Raw genomic sequence first — 25,609 nt, 5'->3', positions numbered from 1 at the left:
ATTACTCTGTATCTTAAAGCAGCAAACATTTATCTCACAGTTTCAGTCAGTCAGCTCTTGAGATGTGGCTTAGCTTGACTCTTCTGCTCTGGGTCTCTTATAGGGTTGTCAATGTGTTGGTCAGGTTTGCAGTCATTTTAAAGCTCAACTTTGAGTGGATCTGCATCCAAGCTCACTGAAGTGGTTGTTGACTTGATGCAACAAGATGGCTGTTGGACTGAGGGCCTCACTTCCTCAGCAGCTGTTGCCTGGCAGCTGTTCTTGGTTTATTGTTATGTGGGCCTCTCCTTAGAGCAGCTCACAACATGGTAGCTGGCTTCCACAGAGTGGGCAAGTGAGACTGCAAGAGAATAAGCATGTGGAAATCATAGTTTTTTATAAGCTAATATTGAACATGACATTCCATCACTTTTCTATATTCTATTCTATCAGAAATAATTCTCTCAGTTCAGCTCACATTCAAAGGGAGAGGATTACATGAGGACAAAAATTCCAGGAAATGGAGATTATTGGTAATCAATAAAGTTACCTGCCACACTCAGAATAAGGAAAACGTTCAGTGAGAAATGGTAGATGACAACAACAATGCATATCAATATATGTAGTTGGTGCAAACAGGACCTTAGAATTGTGGGAAACTTTCCAAATGTTGTGTATCTAATTGTGTAAATGATTAAATCTGATTTACTTACAAAATACAATGTCATATACCAAAATAATACATGGATTTATTGAACAAAGCAAAAATGCTTATGGCAATATCTGACATAATGAAGTACTTAATGCTTATTTCAAATCCTGAAAGATGATGCAGCACCTGAAAGTGCTGCAGTCAATATGCCAGCAAATCTGGAAAACTCAGCAGTGGCCATAGGACTGGAAAAGGTCAGTTTTCATTCCAATCCCAAAGAAGGACAATGCCAAAGAATGTTCAAACTACCGCAAAATTGCACTCGTTTCACATGCTAGCAAAGTAATGCTCAAAATCCTCCAAGCTAGGCTTCAATGATACGTGAACCGAGAGCTTCCAGATATACAAGCTGGATTTAGAAAATGCAGAGGAACCAAAGATCAAATTGCCATCTGTTGGATCATAGAAAAAGCTAGAGAATCTAGAAAAACATCTACATCTTCTTCATTTACTACACTAAAAGATTTTGTATAGATCACAATAAACTGTGCAAAATTCTTAAAGAGATGGAAATACCAGACCACCTTACCTGCCTCCTGCAAAACCTGTATGCAGGTCAAGAAGCAACAGTTAGAACCAGACATGGAACAATGGACTGGTTCAAAATTGGGAAAGGAGTATGATAAGACTGTATATTGTCACCCTGCTTACTTAACTTATATGCAGAGTACATCATGCAAAATGCCAGGCTAGGTGAAGCACAAGATGGAATCAAGATTGCCAGGAGAAATACCAGTAATTTCAGATATGCAGATGACACCGCCCTTATGACAGAAAGTGAAGAAGAAATAAAGAGCCTCTTGATGAACGGGAAAAGAGGAGAGTGAAAAAGCTGGCTTAAAACACAACATTCAAAAAAAAAAAGATTATGGCATACATTGCCATCACTTCATGGCAAATAGGTGGAGGACCAATGCAAGCAGTGACAGACTTTATTTTCGTGGGCTGCAAAATCGCTGTAGACGGAGACAACAGTCATGAAATTAAAAGACATTTGCTCTTTGGAAGAAAAGCAATGACAATCATATACAGCATATTAAAAAGCAGAGACATTACTTTGCTGACAAATGTCCATCTAATCAAAGCTATGGTTTTCCCAGTAGTCATGTGTGGATGTGAGAGCTGGACAGTAAAAAAGGCTGAGTGACAATGAATTGATAACCTTCAAACTGTGGTGCTGGTGAAGATCCTTGAGAGTCCCTTGGACTGCGAGGAGATCCAACAAGTCCATCCTAAAGGAAATTAGTTCTGAATATTGATTGGAAGGACTGATGCTGAAGCTGAAGCTCCAATACTTTGGCCACCTGATGCGAAGAGCTGACTCATTGGAAAAGACTCATGCTGGGAAAGATTGAAGGCAGAGGAGAAGGGGGTGACAGAGGATGAGATGGTTTGGATGGCATCGCCGACTCAATGGACATGAGTTTGAGCAAACTCTGGGAGATGGTGAAGGACAGAGAAGCCTGGCATGCTGCAGTCCATGCAGTCACAGTCAGACATGACCGGGCAACTGAACAACAATGCTTGAAGGAAGTCTTAATTTTATGCAACCCAGTTTTCTAAAATTTGAAGAAATATTCATTGAGAATTTTTGAGATAGATACTATTTGAACATTATTCTTGTGTAGGCTTTTTAATTTAGGAGGGAAACATTATTATTCTGTCCATTTCCAAATGGTTCAGATATTTAGAAGTATCCAGAGTATGGAAGACATTCGCCCTGTGTCAGCAGGCTTCTTAAAAAATACATATACATTGTGCTTCGGTTTCCTTCCACATTCTAGATTGCCAGTCTACATGCTTTCATTTTCTCTTTTCCTGCAGAAAAGTCCATCAATTCCTCTGCTTCTACAATTTCTTCAGTGACACATGTATTTATGGTTTCAGGGATCGTTGACATTCAGTGATGTGGCCATAGGATTCTCTCAGCAGGAGTGGGAATGCCTGGATCCTGTTCAGAAGACTTTGTACCGGGATGTGATGATGGAGAACTATGGTAACTTGGTCTCACTGGGTACGTTCATCAGCCTCAAATAATTTAGGTTAATTTAGAATCTGCTCTATAGGCTATGTATTTTTTCCACTGTGATTTACAGGGCTGCCTTTCAAGAAACTAACTAAATTTGTTTTTCCTCTTCCCCAAAAAGTTGCTAAGCTTTGTCAGGTTAGAAATGGCAGCACCATTAAATACCTTCATCTTCCCTATCCTTCAATCATACTTTTATCTCCATGTGTTCTCTTTTTGTATTTGCATCTCTTCCATAATGACCAAGCAACTAAATTAGAAATTTGTAGCATATATTGTACAACATGGTCAGAGGATCCAAATTTTTTGTTCATTTGTGTTCCAAACTGCTCTAATACTTCATTTTATGATTTGAAACAGTTTTAGGGATATTAGCTTATCACAGGGCCCTGAATTGCTCTCAGAGCCTCCACAGTTTGTATGATAATGGGTTGGATAATTGGAATTTATTTAAAATTGTACCAAAAGCAGTTCATTTCCTAAAACAAAAGTCTTCATCTGATTTGTGGCTGAAAGTTGTGATTGGTGAAAATTACATTCAAAATGGAATGAATATCTTATAGCTGTCTTTTCTTGTGTCCTCTAGTGATACTAGAGCATAAGAATAAAATTAATAGCTAACATTTTGATTACTGTGTAGTAATCGTTATTCTAGGTACATTATGTGGTTTAACTTATTAAAATAACTTGAGTATTAACTGATTTAATTCCCACAACAGTACTATTATCCCCATTTTATAAAGGAGAATACTGAAGTGCAGTGGGTTTAAATGAATTGTTCAAGGTTATGCCAAAGGCAGGAATTGATTCCAGGCTTCAGAGTATCTTTTTAACCACATTATGCTTGATCTCTAGAGTTAGAAGACATAATGAGTTTGAATTTTATTTTATTTTATTTTTTTTGAGTTTGAATTTTAAACACAGCAAAACAAAAACTTTACCTTACCAACTGATCTCTATTCTTTAATTCTCTCATTCTTCTCTAAAATAGTCAATATCATTATGATCTTTTATAATTGTAATTATAATTTTAATCTTGATTAGTTGCAATTTATTTCTCCATCCTGTGGCATTCTTTTTTCTTTAAAGCAGGCCATTCCATTTCTAAGCCAAATGTAATTACCTTACTGGAGCAAGGAAAAGAGCCCTGGCTAGTTGTGAGAGAAGAAACAAGAAGCTGGTGTGCAGGTAAGAGCCAGCAGGCAGAAGACATTTGTGTAAGTGACAGCCCAGGTGGCATGCGCTTGGTAAACAGCCTTGAAACATTCGTTGGGCGGTTTCCTTCTCAGTGATGTGTGCTAAGTTGCTGCAGTCATGTCCAACTCTTTGTGACCCCGTGAACTGTAGCTCACCAGGATCCTCTGTCCATGGCATTTCTGAGCCAAGATTACTGGAGTGGGTTACCATATCCTCCAGGGGATCTTCCTGACCCAGGGATCAAACCTGAGTCTCCTGCATTGCAGGTGGATTCTTTACCAACTGAGTTACCAGGGAAGCCCAGAAACTGCATGTTTAACAAGCTTAGAAAGCTTACATTGCTCCATTCCACTTCCTCCATATCCTTTTCTTTTTTTTTTTCCATATCCTTTTCAACACTTGATCTTGTCAGTCAAATTCTAGATACTACAGTTGGTATGTAGTAGTATCTTAGTGGTTTTATTTTGCATTTCCATGATGACTAATGATCTGGAGTTTCTTTCATTTACTGATCATTCATATTTTTAGGAATATTTGTTCAAATCTTTACCCATTTGAAATCACTATTTTCTTACACTTGAGGGGTAACTGTTCTTTAACAGAAGGAAGTTGTTTTGGAACATTAAAAACATTTTCCCCACAATTTGTCTTACCTATTTTATTAATATCTTAGAAGGAGTTTAAAAATTTTTATATATTCCAATTTATCAATTTCCTCTTTTATGATTTTTTTTGTATACTATAAAAGAAATCTTTGCCTACCCCAAGGTGGCAAAGTTTTTTCCCTATTTTTTCTTGACCTTTTAAGTTTTGCTTTTACATTTAGTTCTGTATTCATTTTGAGTTAATTTTTTATTACAATGTGAGTAGGGTTCAGGACTAATGGTTTTCCTATGGATACAGTTATTCTAGCACCATTTTTTAAAAAAGGAATTTCCTTTCCCATTTGGATTGCTTTGGCACCCCGTTGGGTTATATGTGTGTGTGTCTGTTTCTGGTCTCTATTGTGTTCTTCATGTTGGCATAGAAAGTGAGAATCTTGAGGTAGATTTTTTCATTTGTGACCTTTGTTGAATTGAGGTAGTTTTATTTTGTTCCTAGTTTGCTGCTTTCTTTTTTGTTGTTTGTTTTTTCTATGGATGGGTGTTCAATTTTGTCAAATGCTTTATCTGAGTCTATTAAAAATTTTTTTCAAAACTTGGTATTTCTTGTGTCCCCTCGTAATCCTTCCTCCTCTGTCTCCTTTCAGCTTCCCTAGGTAAGCACTGATCTACTTTCTACTTTCTATCACAATTGAGTTGATTGCATTTTCTATAGTTTTATATAAACATGATAGTGTGAAGTTTTCATCTTCCTTTAGTCAGTGTAATTATGTTGAAGTTCATCATGTTGCTATTTGTATTTTACTGTTTATTGCTCAGTACTATACCAGTATTTGATTATACTGTAGTTTGTTTCTTCATTATTTGTTGATGGACATTTTTGGTTTTTAGCTATAACGAGTTAAGATGCTGTAGACATTTGTTTACAAGTTTTTGAATGGACGTATGCTTTCATTTCTTTAGGCTAAATACCGAGCAGTTGAATGCCTGGATTATATGGGATGTGTATGATTAAATGTGTAAGATTTAAAATTCAGATTTATCTATTTATTTTTGGCCATGCTGGGTCCTTGCTGAGGCTCAGGGGCTTTCTCTGGTTGCAGCAAGTGGGGGCTGCTCTCTAGTTGCCGTGCGTGGCTCCTCATTGTGGTGGCTTCTCTTGTTGCAGAGCATGGGCTCTAGGGTGTGGGTTTCCGTAGTTGTGGCTCACAGGCTTAGTTGCCTGGTGGCATGTGGAATCTTCCTGGATCAGGGATTGTACCTGCGTCCTCTGCATTGGCAGGTGGATTCTTAACCACTGGACCACCAAGGAAGTCCAAGATTTTAAATTTAGATAAATAAGATTATATATTTAAATCTGTAAGAAACTTTTATAGAGTTTTTATACCATTTCACATCTCCACCAGCTCTAAGAGAAGGGTGGATCCTCCATATCTTATGAACAATTGGTATGATCAGTCTTTTTAATTTTGGCCTTTCAAATAAGTATATAGTGGCATTTTGTTGTGGCTTAAATCTGATTTTCTGTAATGGCTGATGATATTGAGTATCTTATTTACTGTTTCTTTGGTGCAGTATTTTTAAAAATCTTTTCTCTGTTTTCTTATTGAACTTGTAAGTTACTTTTCATATTCTACATTAAAATATAATGTTTTTAATATTCTCTTTTTCATTGTGATTTTTCCTTTCATTCTTGTAGCAGTATGTTTTGGAGAACAGTTTTTAACTTTCACAAAATTGAGTTTACCTATTTATTCTTTATGAATCATGACTTCTGCTGTATCTAAGAATTCTCCTTGCTGTCCAAGGGACTCTTAAGAATCTTCGTCAACACCACAGTTCAAAAGCATCAATTCTTTGGCACTCAGGCTTTCTTTATAGTCCAACTCTCACATCCATACATGACTACGGGAAAAACCATAGCTTTGACTAGACTGACCTTTGTTGGCAAAGTAATGTCTCTGCTTTTTAATATGCTGTCTAGGTTGACCATAACTTTTCTTCCAAGGAGCAAGCATCCTTTAATTTCATGGATGCAGTCACTATCTGCAGTGATTTTGGAGCCCCCCAAAATAAAGTCTGTCACTGTTTCCACTGTTTCTGAATCTGTTTGTCATGAAGTGATGATCTTAGTTTTCAGAATGTTGAGTTTTAGGCCAACTTTTCACTCTCCTCTTTCACTTTCATTAAGAGGCTCTTTAGTTCTTCTTCACTTTCTGCCATAAGTGTGGTGTCATCTGCATATCTGAGGTTATTGTTATTTCTCCTGGCAGTCTTGATTCCAGTTTGTGCTTCATCCAGTCCAGCATTTCTCATGATGTACTCTGCATATAAGTTAAATAAGCAGGGTGACAATATACAGCCTTGACATACTTCTTTCCTGATTTGGAACCAGTCTGTTGTTCCATGTCCAATTCTAACTGTTGCTTCTAGACCTGCATACAGATTTCTCAGGAGGCAGGTCAGGTGGTCTGGTATTCCAGCCAGTCCATCCTAAAGGAAATTGGTCCTGAATATTCATTGGAAGGACTGATACTGAAGCTGAAACTCTGATACTTTGGCCACCTGATGTGAAGAACTGACTTGTTTGAAAAGACCCTGAAGCTGGGAAAGATTGAAGGTGGGAGGAGAAGGGGACAACAGAGGATGAGATGGTTGGATGGCATCAGCAACTCAATGGACATGAGTTTGAGTAAACTCCGGGAGTTGGTGATGGATGAGGAGGACTGGCATGCTGCAGTCCATGGGATCACAGAGTTGGACACGACTGAGCGACTGAACTGAATTGAGCTGAACTGAAGAATTCTTTGTCTAGCCCAAGGTCACACATTTTTTTCCTGTTTTCTTCTAGAAGTTGCACAGTTTTGTTTAATGTTCGGGTCTGTGATCCATTTTTTATTTCATTTTTATTTATGAAAGTCTGCATTCTTTTTTTCTTTTTCCTTTTTGGCATATGGGTATCCCAGTTGTTCCTACATCATTTCTTTATTCACTATTGCCTTTGAAATGATGAAAGTAAAATTTCACATATGTATTGATCTATTTCTGATAATCTGTTCCATTGGTTATGTGTCAATTTGATGTGTCTTGCTGATTACATATCTTCATAAGTCTTATAATTAAGTAGTGTTATTTAGTCCTTCTATTACAGTCTTTTCAAAGTTTATTGTAGATCCTTTGCATTTCCTTATAAATTTTAGGATCAGCTTGTCAGTTTCATCATAGACAACAAAAATGTCTGCTAGGACTTTTTAATGAAATTACATTAAATCTATAAATCAATTCAGCAATAATTATTGACATCTTAATAATATCAAGTTTTACATCCCATGAACATGATATATCTCTCCATTTATTTATTTATTCATATTTCTAAGCAGTGTTAGTGTACAGGTCTTACACATATTTTTTGAGATCTATCCCTCATGATATCCTGTTTTTGGTACTACTTTAAAGCTTTTAAAATTTGAATTCCTGAGTGTTCTCTCATATTTATTGTACATATTGATTGTATATGCTTCAGCCTTGCTAAACTGAGTTATTACCTTCTAGTAGCTGTTTTGTAGATTACATTTGACTTTCTACATGTATGATTAAGTAATCTTGATGAATGACATTTTTGTTTCTTAGCTTTTTTCCTGCATGCCTTTATTTATTTTCTTGACTTACTACAGTGCCTGGAACTTCTAGTCCAATGTTGAATAGAAGTGCTGAGGCCATAACTTTTTATTGTTCATATGTGGTAGGCATAATTCTCTCACCATTGGATATGATGTTAGCTGTGGGTTTTTGGCAGATGATCTTTATTAGGATAAGTTCTTTTTTCTCGTTTGCTGTAATTTTTTTTTAGATTTTCTTTAATGTGAACTATTTTTTTGAAGTCTTTATTGAATTTGTTACAATATTGTTTCTGTTATTTATGTTACGGTTTTTTGCCTGCAAAACATGTGGGATCTTAACTTCCCGCCCAGGGGTTGAACCCACACCCCCTGCATTGGAAGGCGAATTCTTAACCATTGGATCACCAAGAAAGTCCCTGCTGTGAGTTTTTAAAGGGACAGATATGAATTTTATTAAATGCTTTAAAAAAAATTTTTTTAGACATGATCCATATGAGTTTTCTAGTTAATTATATTGATGGAATTTTCAAATATTAAACCAGTCTTGTATTCGTGAGATTGATCATTGATACGGTCTGAATGTTTCTATACCCCAGTATGCACATATTGAAATCCTAACCCCCAAAGATAATGGCATTTTGAGGAAAAGCCCTTGGAATTTGCTTAGGGCATGAAGGTAGAGCCCTCATGAGTAGAATTAGTGTTCTTATTAAGAATTCCCACACAGATTCCTAACCCCTTACACTGTATGAGAATGTATTGAGAGGGTACTGGCTATGAACTAGGAAGAAGGCCTTTCCCAGAATATGATCATACTGGTCCCTTGATCTTGGACTTCTCAGCCTTTGGAACTGTGAGAAATAAATTTCTGTGTTTATGAGCTACCCAGGGTATTTTTTTGTTACAGTAGCCCAAATGGACTAAGACAGGCATAATGTATTATCTTTTTTATATTCTGTTAAGATAGTGTTTAGTATTTTGCATATATGTTTACAAAGACTTCCCAGATGGCTCAGTGATAATCCCCCTGCTAAGCAGGACCTGCCAAGCAGGTTCAATCCCTGGGTCAGGAAGATTCCCTGGGGAAGGAAATGGCAACCCACTCCATTATTCTTGCTGGGTAATTCCATGGACAGAGGAGCCTGGCAGGCTACAGTCCATAGGGTCACAGAGTTGGACATGACTGATCAGCTAAGCTTGCACACAAATATGTTTACAAGATTTTATACTGTGTAATTTTCACTTCTTACAATGTTTTTCTCCTGTTTGGTATCAGAATAACCAGCTGCATAGAGTGTTTCACTCCTCAGTTTTCTGAAAGTTTGTTTAGAGTTGGTAGTACTTCTTCACTAAGTGTTTGAAACAATTCACCAGTGAAATCACTTGTGCTTGTAATTTTCTTTGTGGGGAGGTTTTCAAATTGTTTTGTAGGTATAGTGTTGCCACACTGATTTATATCCTCATGCACATGTCACTGTTGGTAAGGGTGAATGTTGTACTGATCCATACCCAAACAGGCTTCCCTGATAGCTCAGGTGGTAAACAATCCGCCTGCAATGCAGGAGACCCGGGTTCGATCCCTGGGTTGGGAAGATCCCCTGGAGAAGGAAAAGGCTACCCACTCCAGTATTCTGGCCTGGAGAATTCCATGGACTGTATAGTCCATGGGGTCCCAACAAGTTGGACACTACTGAGCGCCTTTCACTTTCACATACCCAGATACCAAATTAAGAAATCTCCTTTTCTGGCTATTTTTGTCCCAGTGTTCCCCCCTTGCTTTCTAGTTTGTCAGTGCTCCCTTTCATTGTTCTTATAGCCAGAAATATTGTGGAGTTTCTGTTGGAATTTTTGTAGCCCATGCTCACCCCACAATAACTCCGACCTGCCCTTGAAACACGGACATGAAAGTGACTTAAGGAAGAAACTCAGCTCAGTCTCAGCTGCTTTGTAAAGTCTAACTCCTTTCCAAAGCCCTCATGATTTATTTACAGCCTTAATGTAGTTAATTTTTATGTTTTGTCAAGTGTTAATTGGTGAAGTCAGTCAGAAAGGGGGCAGGCCATAGGAACTTCATGCTGCCATACTGGTACTAGAACTTCTTTGATTAGAGTTATTTAATGATGAGAAACAATTTTTATCTCTTGTATCCCTGCTGATTCATTGCTTTTTATTGCAAGGTTTTTACCTGTCACAATCATTTTTATGCCACTATTTTTTTTTATTTTTTGGCCAGGTTAAACTTTCTAAGCCTTTGAATTCTTCCTCTCTTTTTGGCATAAGAGCCTAAATTTTCCCTTTGTCCAGCTATGCTGTATCCATTTTTTTAGATCTAGATATTGATAAATTACAGTACAGGTGTTAAAATATGTTTATTACTTTTTTTTTTCTGGCAGCTTTTTTTCTGTTTCTTCTGTAGCATCTGATTGGTTTAGGCTTTCTCTTCTGAGGTCAGTTTTGATAAATTTTCCTAGAAATTAATCCATACTTTCAAAAGTAGTCATGTAGTATAATTCATACAAAATATACCTTACAGTCTAAATAAATTCCTATTTCTTTTAATTCATCTGGTGGTTCTTGTTTTCCTTTTATTATTATTTGTTTTTAATTGTCTTTTTTAATTGATTTATGTAACACTTCTTATAATGATTTTTTTAAAACACCAGCTCTTTATTTGTTAATGCTACTGTTTTCTAACTCATTATGTTCTACTTTTATCTTTATTTTACTGCCTCCCTCTGCTTTGTTGTTTATTTTTTACGTATTAGGCTTTGAGTCTCAAATCACTTTTTTGTAGAGATAATTATTTTAGGTTTTGAGTTCTCCATCTGGTGATACAATGCCCAAGATTCAGATATGGGCTTGTTTTCTGTGTGGTTCACTTACTAGAATTCTTTTATTCTAGTTTTTCCTTCCTCTCATGATCTAGCCTTTTTGGAGAAAGCATTTTCATTTCCACATGAAAGCTCTTTTGGTTTCTAGTATTTATTAATTTCCATTGTTACCAATTTTGAAGCATGTTACTAATATTCTTTCAATTTTTTATATACATACCATACCATACGCTAGTTACAAGAAGATATTTTTTGCCCTCAACTCATAGCCTCCTCATTAAACACTGTGTATTTTGATCAAGATACTTCACAGAGACTTTATCATTCAGTCCCCAACTGCTAATTGTTTTTCATATAATTATTGGTGCTCTTCTAGACTCTTTTGTATAATTCAAGTTCCCTCTTTTGCCCAAAGTCCCTAAATGTTCAAAATACTACATGACTTCTAGGTATACCTGGTATATATCAGAGAACTGATTGACAAACTTTTCTGGGGATGACCAGAATGGTTGATGATGATGATGTGATGTTTAGTCGTTAAGTTGTGTCCAACTCTTGCGACCCTGTGGACAGTAGCCTGCCAGGCTCTTCTGTCCCTGGGATTTCCCAGGCAAGAATACTGGAATGGGTTGCTATTTCAGTCTCCAGAAGATCTTCCCAAACAAGGGATTGAATCCATGTCTCCTGCATTGGTAGGCAGATACTTTACCATCAGGGTAAAGCCTTGATCAGAATGGTTGGCCTTGGTTAAAAAGGAAAGCTAGAGAGGACCTGAGAAAAGCTATGAAGGAATGAATGAGATTGAACATCTATAAGGATGATAAATAATAAAGTGTCAGGGGAGGAGTAACTAAGCAAAGACCCTCAGTATCTTAATTTATTATGAAGAATAAATAAAAGCACATGTGGCTATGCATAGAGGTAAAGAGTCACAGTGGTGGAAATGAATATTTTTAGGGGAATTGTAATTGAAGACTGATCAGGTATAAATAATTGCCTTTTGAACTTTTATATATGTACATATTTATATTTTAGATAGAAATGGTATTTAGAGATGGCTGATACTGGCTCTCTAGGGACAGGATTTTGCATATCATCCTAAGTCTAGTTTCAGTTACATTACACTGATAGCTTGAAATTGCCTGTGATGGGACTGTTTACACCATAGACATTGGCAAACACTATAAATCAGGGCTTGATGTGTTCTGTGTGTGTCTTTGTAGAGCTGGTTGTTAAACATTGACCAGCACTGTACTGTATCAACTTACTTTTTTTGAGCCCTCCTTTTAAGTTTTCAAGTTTTATAACTGTATTTTAGAGTTCTTTAAACCATCTCTACTGGGTGAAATTTTCAGTTTTTCTCTTAATTCTATAAAATGTTTTGTGGTCAAAGGAACTTTTTTCTTATTTGTTTTAGATTTGGACTCAAGATATGAAATAACCAGCAATGGAAAAGCATACATTTATAAAAAACGTTCATCTCTTACTCTACACAACAGAATTGCTAATGGAGAGAAACCATATGAATGTAAGGAATGTGGGAAGGCCTTTAGTCGTCCTACAGACCTAAAAGTACATCAAGTAATTCATACTGGTGAGAAACCGTATGAATGTAAGGAATGTGGGAAGGCCTTTAGTCGTCCTACAGATCTAAAAGTACATCAAGTAATTCACACGGGTGAGAAACCGTATGAATGTAAGGAATGTGGGAAGGCTTTTAGTCGCCTTACAGACTTTAAAGTACATAAGAGAATTCATACTGGTGAGAAACCCTATGAATGTGAACAATGTGGGAAGGCTTTTAGTCGTGCTTCCAACCTTGCTCAACATGCCAGAGTTCATACTGGTGAGAAATCCTATGAATGTAAGGAATGTGGGAAGGCCTTTAGTGATGTTGGAACACTTAAAATACATCAGAGAATTCATACTGGTGAGAAACCGTATGAATGTAAGGAATGTGGGAAGGCCTTTAGTCAAGCCTCAAACCTCATACAACATGACAGGATTCATACTGGTGAAAAACCCTATGAGTGTAAAGACTGTGGGAAGGCCTTTAGTCATGCTTCACATCTTGTTAGACATGAGAGAATTCATACTGGTAAGAAACCCTATGAATGTAAGGACTGTGGGAAGGCTTTTAGGAGTAGCCATCAACTTACAATACACCGTAGATTTCATACTGGTGAGAAACCGTATGAATGTGAGGCATGTGGGAAGGCCTTTAGTGTGTATGGACGACTTACTCGACATCAGAGTATTCACAGTGGTGAGAGACCTTTCGAATGTAACAAATGTGGGAAGTGCTTTAGGCTCAGTTCAAGCCTTAAAGTACACCAGAGTATTCATACTGGTGAAAAACCCTTTGAATGCCACAAATGTGGGAAGTCCTTTAGGCTTAGTTCAATGCTTAAGGTACATCACAGAATTCACACTGGAGAGAGACTTTGTGGGATATATGTATAGTAGACAGTGGAATTATACAACTTGTAATGAAGAGAATGTGAGAAGGATTTTATATGGTTCCATTCTTATAAGGCATCAAATAATTTAGGAACTCCTTGGAATTCAAGCAACATTTGAAGTTTTTCAGTTATGACCCAAATACTGTTCACCTCCAGAGAATTTATATTGTACTTTATATTAACAAGTCTTTTATGGCATTCCCCTTTTGTTACTACTCACTGAGTGACCAAGCTCTTTGGCCAAGGTTGCAAAGCAGATAAGTGCCTCCAGTTCTCTGGTTGTGGAATTAAGATCCACCAAGCCATGCAGCATGGCCAAAAAAGGAAAAAAGAAAAATAAAAACCTCCCAACAAAGAAAAGTCCTATGCCTGGTGGCTTCACTGGTGAATTTAAACAAGAACTAATACCAGTCTTTCTCAAACTTTTCAAAAAAATTGAAGACAAGGGAATACTTCCTAACTGATACTGTGAGACCAGCACAACCCTGTTAACAAAACTACTAAAAAACCACTAAAGAAAACTACAGAACAATGTCTCTTATGATCATTTATCCAAAAATCCTCAACAAAGTACTGGCAAACAGAATTCTGCAGCATATTAAAAGGATTGTACAGAATCACCAAATGGATTTATTCCTAGAATGCAAGCATGGTTCATCATATGAAAGTTCACCAGTGTAATATGGCACATCAACAAAATGAAGGAAAAAAACATGATCATGTCAACCGATACAGAAAAAGCATTTGACAAAATTCAACACCCCTTATAATAAAAACACTCAACAAAATAGGTATAGAAGGAAATCATCTCCATTGTAACAACAGGTATATATGAAATTATCTCCACATAATAAAAGCTATATGAAAGACCAATAGGAAGCATAATACTTGATAAAAGACAAGATTTTTATCTAACGTCAAGAAACAAGACAAGCATGTCTGCTTGTACCACTTCTATTCAACACAGCACTGAAAAGTCTCAGCAGATCATTATGCAAGAAAAACAAAGGCATCCAAATTGGAGAGGAAAAAGTAAAATGATCTCTGTTATTAGGTGACATGATGTTATATGTAGAAAACCCTTAAAAGACTACAAAAGTAATCTGTTAGATTTGATAAATGAACTCAGCAAAGTTTCAGGATGCAAAGTCAACATGTAAAAATCAGTTGCATTTCTGTACATTAACAAAAAACAAAATTAAAAGGAAATTTCAAAAACAAGTCCATTTATAATAGCATCAAAAAGGATGAAATAGTGAAATTAACCAAGGAAGTAAAAGTACAATGAAAGCTACAAAATAAGAAATTATAGAAGATATAAATAAATGGAGAAACATCCCATGTTCATAGATTAGAAGACACTGTTATTAAAATGCCAGTGCTACCCAAAGCAATCTACAGATTCAAAGCAATCCCAATCAAAACCCCAATGATGCTTTTTGCAGAAATACAAAACCCCACCCTGAAATTCAAATGGAATCTCAAAAGGATCTCTAGTCGCCAAAACAATCTTGAAAAGAACAAATCTAGAGGACTCACATTTCCTGATTTCAAAACTTACTATGAAACTTTAGTAATCAAAACAGTGTGGTATCTGCATAAAGACAGACATATCCACAAGTGGAATAGAATAGAGAGCCCAGAAGTAAACCCTTACATATATAGTCAAGTGATTTTGACAAGGCTACCAAGACCATTCAATGAGGAAAATACTTTTTTCAACAAATATAGCTGGGAAAACTGGATGTCTACACTGAAAAGAATGAAACTGGACCCTTACCTAATGTCTTGTACAACAACTATCTCAAAATAGACTGAGGACCTAAACACAAGACTTAAAACAGAACTTTTAGAATAAAACAAGACAAAACTTTCATGATATTGGATTTGTCAATGGTTTCTTGGATATGACATCAAAGACACAGCAAAAGAATTGGACTTGGTGAAATTTTAAAAAATTGTATCAAAAGACAGTGTCCATTCAAACAATATCATTGAAACTAATGGAGTATCATTTTCAATAGGTTATTTTTGGAAATTACTTTTCTATAACTATGTATCTTCTTCATTAGATGAGAATGTGTAGATCACTGTCACCTGAAGGAAGAAAAAAAAAACAGGCACTATCCACAGAGTGAAAGGCAGTCCACAGAATGGGGGAAAATACTTGCAAATTTGATAAGCAATTATATCCAGAATGTAGAGAAACTTCTAAAACTCAACATCGATTAAAAAAAAAAAATGGGTAAAAAACTTAGACATTTCTCCAAAGAAGATATATGAGTGGAGAATAAGCACATGGAAATACGCTTAACATCACTAATCATTAAGGAAATACAAATCAAAACTACCGTGAGGTGCCACCTGACATCTATTAAGATCACTACTACTGGGGAAAAAAAAGAAAAACAGAAAAAGAACAGTGTTGGAAAGGATATAGAGAAATTGGAACCTATCTGCACTACTGGTGGGAATGTAAAATGGTACAACCATTGTAGGAAGTGTATGTAGTTTCCTCAAAAGGTTAAAAAGAGAAGTATGTATGATCCAGCTGTAGGTATAATTGAGGTCAGGGTCTTTAAGAGCTAGTTATATACTGTTCATAGCAGCATTGTTCACATTAGCTCTAACATGGAGGAAATCCAAGAGTCCATAAGCCAAATGTGGTATATATATATATAATGGAATATTCCTCAGCCTTTTAAAAGAAGGAAATTTAGTAATATGCCAAACAAAGATGAACTGTGAGGATATTTTGGTGAATGAAGTAAATTGTCACAAGAGGCAAATATTGAATGATTCTACTTACATGAAGTACTTGGTCAAAAATCATTGAACTTAAAAAAAAAATCATTGAACTTGTAATGGTGGCTGTCAGTGCCTGGGGAGAGTGGGGAATTACTGATTATGATTGATATGTATAAAGTTTTAGTGTTAAAAAATGAAGAGTTATAGGGTTCAATGGTAGTTTTGACTATATACAATGTCACTGAAATGTATATTTAAAAATGGTTAAGATGGTAAATTTATGATATATGTATTTTTTAAAAATATAACAACAAAAATTCACAGACTGGATAGCTTTAATTTATCTTCACATGGTTCTGGAGACAAGATGTCATCAAGTTTGGTTTCTTCTGAGGCCTCTCTCCTTCGCTTGCAGATGACTGCCTTCTCACTGTGACCTCATGTGACCTTTTGTCTGTGTGTGCGCATCTCTGTTGTCTCTCTGTATGTCCTAATCTTGTAGTAACATTAGTATTAATAAGAGTGGATTAGCGCCCACCCAAATAGCCCTATTTTAATTACTTCTTTTAAACCTTATCTCCAAATACAGTCACATTTTAAGGTCTGGGGGTTAGGGTTTCAATAGATCAATTTTGGGGAGGCACGTAACACTGGTTCATAACACTGGTCAAACTGATAAAACGAGGTCTCAGGCATACAAAAAACTTTTTAGGCAAGATATTCCAAGGGATATTCCAGTTATTCCCAGAAACTGCTCAAAATCAATCCCTTCTTAGAATGTGCAGGATTTGGGCAAACCAAGGCTGAGTTGTTAACCCTTTACTACAAGCTATGCAAGCACTAACTCAAAGCTAATTAAGAAAATAAAGATAACCAGAGATGAAGAGGGATAAAAAGGTGAACTCATCAGAAACATGCAGCAATCTAAAATTTTGTGTAAACCTAATAACATACCTTCAAAATATATGAAGTAAAAAATGACAACAAAAAGAAGAAATAGAAAAATTGGCAGTTATAGTGGAGGACTTTAATCCACCTCTCTTAATATACACATAGAGAATAAGTAGACAAAAGAGTCAATGAATATCTGAGTAACATGATGAATGAATTTCACATATATAGAATACTATACCCAATAATGACTGAATACACACCTATTTTCCCATGCACATGGAACAATATGTAAAAGTTGATCATAATTTTTGGTTGAGCCATAAGTTTCAATGCATTTTTAAAAATTAGGATTGTTCAGATCATGTCCTCAGAGTAGAAGGGATCTTATATATTAAAGAGTTTTATCCAGAAAATTTTTTTCTTAATGTTGAAATATTGAAAACTTTCCCCTGAGACTTAAAGCAACACAAGATATCCATGGTCACCACCACTACTCAATATTGTATTGGAGAGCTTGGCCATTGCAACAGGCAAGTAGAAAAGACTTAAAGGTTGGAAAGGAAAAACTAAAACTGTCATTATGTGTACATAGGGTATCTAAAAGGATTTCAGGTAGCTTAGAGGGAATGTATGAAATTAATAAGGTTACTGGCTGTAATGTCAATGTTTTTAAATTGTTTATATGTACCAACAACAAATACTTTAAAATGTTGTTTTTAATTACAGTTTATAAAGTATTAAAGTCAAATACCTAGTAATAAATTAACAAAAGACATGCAAAACTTCTACACAGAAAATTATGAACTATATTGAGATGAAGTAATACCTAAAGAAATTAAAGAACATATACTTTGTAGATTGGGAAATTGTTGAAATAATTTCAGTTCTCTACAATCTGAGTTGTATATTTATTGCATAGTACTCCCCCCAAAATATCATCAGACTCTGTGTGTGTATAATGGACAAGCTGATTCTAAAATATACTTCGAATTGCAAAGGAGGAAGAATAAGTAAGACAAATTTCAAGAACCAGGAGGAGGAAGAGGGGAGGAATAGGAGCAACAACAAAACTGAGGGACGTGTACTAGCAGGCATCAACTCTCACTGTCCACTGTGGCCTTGGAATTTCCCCTGAGGCTTTGGTCACAGATAGACAAATAGACCAGTGGAACTGAAGGGTACAAAAACAGGCTCACACATGTAAGACAGAGTTAACACTTTGTTGTAAGTTGGGAAAAGAATCTTTCTTGTAAGTATTGCTGGGTGAATTGAATATATGTATGGAGAAAAATTTTGATGCCTACATTACACTTTTCTCACCCTCATAAACATACCCCCTCATTCATGTGACTTGAAGGACTAAATCTGAGATAAACAATAAAGCTGTATGGGAAAAAATAGATTATGATACTGGGAGTAGGTAGTAAACTTTTTCTCAAGTAGTGATAAAGTTTTTTTTATATTGGTATATAGTTGATTTATTAATTTCTTAAATAGAATATAAAAAACAATGCCACTGAGGGAAAAATTGATAATTTGATCACATTGAACTTAAGAACTTGTATTTGTCAAAAGGCACTATAAATAATGTGCAAGAGGGTGGCACACCCACAGAATGGGGAAAGATATTTGCAGTGCATGTATCTGATGAAGGCTTCCTATCCAGAATAAAGAGTTCCAAATCAATATGAAAATGAGGAAAAGGTGTGAACTGCACTTGACAAAAGGTAGATCCAGGTGACCCCAAAACATGAAAAGGTGCTCACCCTCATGAGTTATTTTGCCTTATTTTAGTTTATCCAACTACTCATAGTTCCATAAATTTGAAGTTGCACCAAGATGTTTTATTGGGTTCTAATTGATTATTTTTGGCAAGAATACTTCTTGCCAAAGTATTACTAGGTGACAGTGTATACATTAGAAAGCATACAATGTTGGATTTTTCCAGTGTTAATGAATGCTAAATGTTGTCACTTGGTTATAGTGCTGCACACTAGATACCACCATTTTAGAGATCAATTTTACAGTTAATTTGTGTGATACTGTTTTATCACCTCCCCTTTGATGTTTATAAACTCATTTATATGTCCTGATTAATAATCAAAATAGTATTCTTTCAAATATCCCCTCCCCCATGGAATACAAGGAATATATCTGGAAATACATTTTAGGTTCAGTTATGAACTGTAATCTTCAACCAAAGCTTCCATGGGGAAGCAGGGGTCGCTGAGACACTCAGGCTGCAAAATTCCCCACAAGGACTCGTGGGCATTCAAAAGATAGGATTAAGGTTTATTATAGTGACTGCTACAGATTAAATCAGCGAAGGGAACATTCATATGGGTAATGTTCAGGAGGTACTAGGCACAAGATTCCAGGCATCCTCTCTCATTAGAATTACAGGGGGACATGCTTAATCCTCACAGCAATGATACATGGCAACATGTTCATGGTGCCAAATAGGGAAGCCCACCTGAACCTTGTGTTCACAGTTTTTGCTGTGATGTGTGTGTGTGTGCGCGCGCACGCATGGTGGTCTTGTAGTGCCCACACAACTGAATGTAACTGTTCCAACTCCAGGCCCATAAAGGTCAACTGGTCAAATCTTGCTGAGGACTTTGGTCATACAAAAACAGTTTTCAGCGTGATTTGCACTGTTAGCATTAACTATCAGGGCTTCTCTAGTGGCTCAGATGGCAAAGAATCTGCCTGCAGTGCAGGAAACCCAGGTTCAATCCTTGGGAAAAGATCAGAAAGGTCAGAAAGATCTCTTGGAGAAGGGAATGGCAACCCACTCCAGTGTTCTTGCCTAGAGAATTGTATGGACAGAGGGCCTGGTGGGCTACAGTCCATGGGGTCACAAAGAGTCAGACATGACTCTTTGAACACTTTCACTTTGAAACCAATATAGCTTATCAGGGCAGATACTCCAAGGACTCAGGTTCAGTCAGTTCAATCACTCAGTCATGGCCGATTCTTTGCACCTGCCTGGACTGCAGCACACCAGGCTTCCCTGTCCATCACCAACTCCCAGAGCTTGCTCAAACTCTTGTCCTTCGAGTCGGTGATGCCATCCAACCATCTCATCCTCTGTCATCCCCTTCTCCTCCTGCCTTCAATCTTTCACAGCATCAGGGTCTTTCCCAATGAGTCAGTTCTTCGAATCAGGTGGCCAAAGTACTGGAGCTTCAGTTTCAGCATCAGTTCTTCCAGTCAATATTCAGGACTAATTTCCTTTAGGATGGACTGGTTGGATCTCCTAGCAGTAAAAGGGACACTCAAATCTTCTCCAACACCACGGTTCAAAAGCAATAATTCTTTGGTGCTCAGCTTTCTTTATAGTCCAACTCTCACATCCATACATGACTACTGGAAAAACCATAGCTTTGACTAGATGGACCTTTCTTGGCAAAGTAATGTCTCTGCTTTGTAATATGCTGTCTAGGTTGGTCATAGCTTTTCTTCCAGGGAGCAAGCATCTTTTAATTTCATGGCTGTAGTCACCATCTGCAGTGATTTTGGAGCCCCCCAAAATAAAGTCTCTCACTGTTTCCACTGTTTCCCCATCTGTTTGCCACAAAGTGATAGGACCAGATACCTTGACCTTAGTTTTCTGAATGTTGAGTTTTAAGGACTCAGGTTATCTCCTCTTAACACAGGCCTTTCTTTAGAATGTAGTACTTGAGCACATGGGTCTTCTGAGTTAGCCCTCTACTGTATGCTCAGCTCATTTTCATCATTCTGATTTAGATAACCTGCTGCCTTTCATATATTGTAAAATATCCATGTAAGAAATGATAAGGGAGAATATTGAGGACAAAACGGAAAATGTTTTAGAAATACTGTCAGAAAAGTCAGGTTACAAAGCCATATGTAGGATATGATACTATCTGCAAAGTATCTGCATATTTCAATATATAATTACAGACCATTAGACTTAACAGAAAAATTCTAGAATGTTATACACCCGTATATTAACAATTCTTATCTTTTTGCTTTGATCTTGCTGGAGGTTCTTTTGTTTAAATTATATCATAGTTTTTGGTTCAGTGGCCATGCCTTACTTGAAATATAGGTATGTGAACAGTTTTTATGTTTTAAGAGAACGCTATCCTCAAAAAAAAAAAAGTTCTTTTATTAAAACCATTATGTTCATGCATGTGGATTTCTGTCTATAAAATGGGGATATCCTTGAGTAGAGTCTAATATATACTGATGCTGGACTCACTTCTACATCTTTTTTCAGATCTTTACAGAAATATTTCTGTGTTAGTCATGATACACTCCAGATATCTGCTAAATTAGCCCATTACTTTCACTTTGCATCCAACATCATTAGAATAAAAAATGTATAACTTACAGCATAAACTCCTTCCCTTCACCCCAATCTTATCAGTTAGGCTTAATTTAATTATGATCTGATCATGGTAACTGTAATCAGAATTACATCACTACATCAAATTTCCAGGTCATGTCTTGTTAGCAGCCCCTAATCCTTAATACATTTATTCCTGTTGAGAGGTTATCTTATTACATAATAAGACACTTTAAAAACTATGTCATTTTAGTCTATCACCTCAAATACTTTGATTGCAAGATCTGGCATGCTGTAGGTAATTAGTAAAGGTCTGGTGGTTTTGTCCCAAATTCTACTTCTAGCAGTCAAGTTAAGGAAATATTTAGAAATTTATGACATGAAAGGACATTCAACATATGTTTTGGATAACCAAACATTAAAAACAAAATTCTAACAATAGGCAACATTAATTTGGTTCTGCTATATAAAGACAAATATACTATTGTTAGTCATAATTATTTTAGTCTGAATTAATTGCTGAAGAATTAGTGAGTAGGTTTAAAATAAACATACATAATTTGGAGATGGTATCTTGTTGAAATTTAGATCATAGGGTCTCTTGTCAGATTTTTAAAATATGAGACTGAGTTCATAGTGTTTGTGACATCTTAATGCCTTGTTTTTTCATTGATAAATGTAGACTATCACCTACTACATATGAGTATTGTGAAGAAAGATACTCTATAAAACACCTAGTAGTATTTTATCCCACTATATTAGTGTAAATTAGCTGGTTTTACTGATGTGAAGATGTTACATGTCCTCAAATTAAATATAAAAGAATCTTAATAGTGCTATTATTATATTATACTATTAAGAAAATTTGTTTCTCATGCCTGCTATTTCTTATAGTGCTAATAACATCTACCCCAATTTAGTAGTTAAGTGTGAGAGTGCATTTATTCTTATTAAAGAAATATCTTTTTAATCAAAAAGAGTTTTGAAATACAAACCCAACCCACATTGCCTGAGACTGGCCTTGGCTCAATTAATAGAACCTGAAACTGTAAGAAAAAAAGGGAAAAGAGGCCTTTTTAAACTCATGTGAGTAAACTTAATTTATTCCAATTGTTATTTATAAGCTAATAAGTTTTATATTGAAATAATTGATTCCTGACTAGGTTTTAAAATGAAACTATGAGATATCTGATTCTATCTTTATGCAAAAATTAATTTGTAAATGAGCTCTATTTATTCATTGGAAAAGTCCCTGATGCTGGAAGATTGAAGGCAGGAGGAGAAGGGGATGACAGAGGATGAGATGGTTGGATGGCATCACTGACTTGAAGGACGTGAGTTTGAGCAAGCTCCTGGAGTTGGTGATGGACAGGGAAGCTTGGCATGCTGCAGTCCACGGGGTTGCAAAGAGTTGGACACAATTGAGTGACTGAACTGAACTGAAAGAAAAGTAATCACTTACAAATCAAACATTTCTGAATACAACAGAAGCTAACCTAAAGTTTGAAAGGATCACATGACCCAGGACTATTTTTTTTTATTTTATGAGTGAAAACATGTTTAAATTTGTTGGTTTAATTAATACAGACATGTCTTTAGAGTCATCGGTATGAAGTATAATACATTGAATGTACATTACTGAAAGTAAAGTCATAATATGTCTCAAAATTTATCAGCAAGAAATATTAACTTGGGATGATAATATTTTTGTAACTAATAATAGGGATAAATGCAATAGAAGATTTTAGGTGAACTCTTCAGAAATAATTATGTTTTAGTTTTTCCATACTTTTGGTAATGTCGGGAAGATACCCTGGAGAAGGAAATGGCAACCCACTCCAGTATTCTTGCCTGGAGAATCCCATGGACAGAGGAGCCTGGTAGGCTACTGTCCACAGGGTCACAAAGAGTCGGACACGACTGAGCAACTACACACACAAAAAACTCTAGAAGATGTAATAGGCATACAGAAGGAGATGGTATGTGAAGTCTCAGCATGAGCTCTGCACTTCAGATTAGAGAATTCGGCACACCCAGGGAAATGACACCACTGTAATTTAGTATATTTTTTGTTCCTTAGTTTTGCTTTGTTTTTTTCTGATATGAATCACTGTTTACCTTACTTCTCATTTAAAATTTTCCAGAAGATCCAATCCAACTTTCTCTGTTTTTTTTTTGTTTTGCGGGGGGCGGGGGGGGCAGGGGGGCACTGTGCTGGCATACAGAATCTTAGTTCCCCAGATCAGGGATCCAACCTGTGCATCCCAACCCCTCACCCTCACCCCTACCCCCTACCCCACCACTGCTGTAGGAGTGAGGAGTCTTAACCACTTGACCACCACCTGGGAAATCCCCAATCCAACTTTTTGATCAAAGAAAACTATATTTCTAATAGATTTCTATTTTCATTCACAAGAAAATTGAATTTCCTTGCAGCTTTGAACCTTACTGAACTCTTTTGGAGGTCTGGAGAAAGAGTTTTCCTCAGCAAACTGCCTAAAAATCTACAGTTCCACATTTCTGATTCTGGCTCCTCAAAAATAAGTAATAGGTTTTCAAAAATTATTTAGAAGTATCAGGAATTACTATGCTTGAGATGTGGTAGAAGCTTGTGTTGGGAAAATAACTTCAAATCAACTTAATGCTTCTATATCTGTCCTCTTGTTCATTTTTCTGCACTTAAGATAGAAAATGTTATGAAACTTACCCAATATCCCCTTTTAGTCCTGGGTACATTTTTCCAATTCCAGATATTACTGGGGCCCCTGAGTCTTAGATTATCTGGCTCTCAAGGAAGAAATAAATCAACTAACTGAATGTGATTTTGATGCGATCTAGTTCTCCTGATGTTTAACATGACACGATGATGAGAAAAGAGAATTACTATAGACAGCAATTCCTGAAGTCAGTGATTTTAAAAAGGACCCAAAGTCACTCTCTCCTTGTCTACAATGAGAATACACTAAAAGGTAGTCTCACTTTATCCAATAAGACCTGGAAACATGGCTTTGCCACTAAACAGTGTAATTTGTATCTGTTTTGATCTCAGAAGCTTCAGTTCTAAAATGGAAATGCAGGGACTTCCCTGGTGATTCAGTGGTTGAGACTCCCCCTGCCAGTGCAGAAACACGGGTTCGATCCCTGGTTGGGGAAGATACCACACGCCATAGGGAAACCAAGGCCCTGCTGAAGCCACGGTGCCCTAGAACCCACCAGCGACAAGAGAAGCGACCACAATGAGAAGCAGAAGCATAGCAACTAGAGAAAGCCTCGTAGGCAACAGTGAAGGTGCGAAGCAATGAAGAAGACCTAAAGCAGCCAAAAATTAAATACATGATTAAAAACAAAATAAGATGGAAATACACTAAGCATCTGTAACATTTCAGGTGTAACTGGAATTTTAGGAAAGATATGTACACCCCAACATGCATACACACGCAAATACATACACAAACGTACAGGATGGGTAGAGATTATGAACCCAAGTTCGGGTGCTCACCTGTCAGGCGCTCCAGGACCTTGGGCATCCCTTCATTGACTCAACAGGGTGGACCCTCACACATAGTCCTGAGCCCTTGCAAAATATCTCTGCAGTCGCCTCTTCAGAATTCTTCAGTGCGGTGCCACGCCACCGGAGGTCGCCTCCTCCTAACCCTGGGAACCACTCAGCTTAGCCTCGGCCTCAGGTCGGACCGAGATCTGCGGGCAGAGATAAGCGGTGCGCACGCGCAGTCCGGCGATTTCAGAATTCTTCCGGCGGGCTGGGAGCGGCGGCTTAGCTTTGGGACCTCCTAGGCCAGACCGTGGCTCCCACAGTCGACGAGGTGTCTTCAACCTCAGGTATTTTTTCCGTGTCCCTTGTTGCGCGCTACGCGCGAGTGGCACCCTTCCAAGGAAGAATCCGGCATGGGTCGCCGCAGAAATGACTGCACAGGTAGCCCGAGCCCGAGGAAGACGGTGAGTGAAGGTGAGAGTGGAATTTCGGGAGGCGCTTAAAGCGTGCGCGCCCCGAGCGCCGTCTTGGGAATCCCCCAGCCCCCTCGGTCCTGTAGGCGCTTGAGCAGCGGGGAGGGTGGTTGCAGTCCTGAAAGTCGGGACGGGTGCGTGGTTGTGAGAGGCCTTGCTCCGTGCGAAGGGCCGCGGGGGAGTTCCATGGCGGTGGGTGCCTTTTCGAGACCGGACGAGGTGCCTGGTTATCCTTGCCTGACGGGGATCAACGGTGC

The 25,609-nt window shown here is 37.1% G+C and overlaps 1 protein-coding gene and 1 long non-coding RNA gene across 2 annotated transcripts in view; one reads left to right on the top strand and one right to left on the bottom strand.

Moving 5' to 3' along the window:
- Positions 1 to 25,609, top strand: part of LOC110129956 (zinc finger protein 607-like) — a 56,771-nt gene that overhangs the window by 13,564 nt on the left and 17,598 nt on the right. The window contains 3 exon segments of the mRNA XM_070450976.1: positions 2,579 to 2,705; positions 3,810 to 3,905; positions 12,385 to 13,424. Coding sequence (XP_070307077.1) covers positions 2,579 to 2,705; positions 3,810 to 3,905; positions 12,385 to 13,424 — 1,263 coding nt within the window.
- Positions 22,474 to 24,958, bottom strand: LOC139029874 (uncharacterized). Its single transcript, XR_011482136.1, has 2 exons — positions 24,886 to 24,958; positions 22,474 to 22,825 (listed from the first exon to the last, which is right to left on the bottom strand). It is a non-coding gene; the product is annotated as an uncharacterized lncRNA (long non-coding RNA).

This window comes from Odocoileus virginianus, chromosome 20, assembly GCF_023699985.2.
Source record: "Odocoileus virginianus isolate 20LAN1187 ecotype Illinois chromosome 20, Ovbor_1.2, whole genome shotgun sequence".
NCBI classification, from domain to species: Eukaryota; Metazoa; Chordata; class Mammalia; order Artiodactyla; family Cervidae; genus Odocoileus; species Odocoileus virginianus.
Note: the sequence above shows the minus strand (reverse complement) of the source record. Positions and strands in the feature narration are given on the sequence as shown.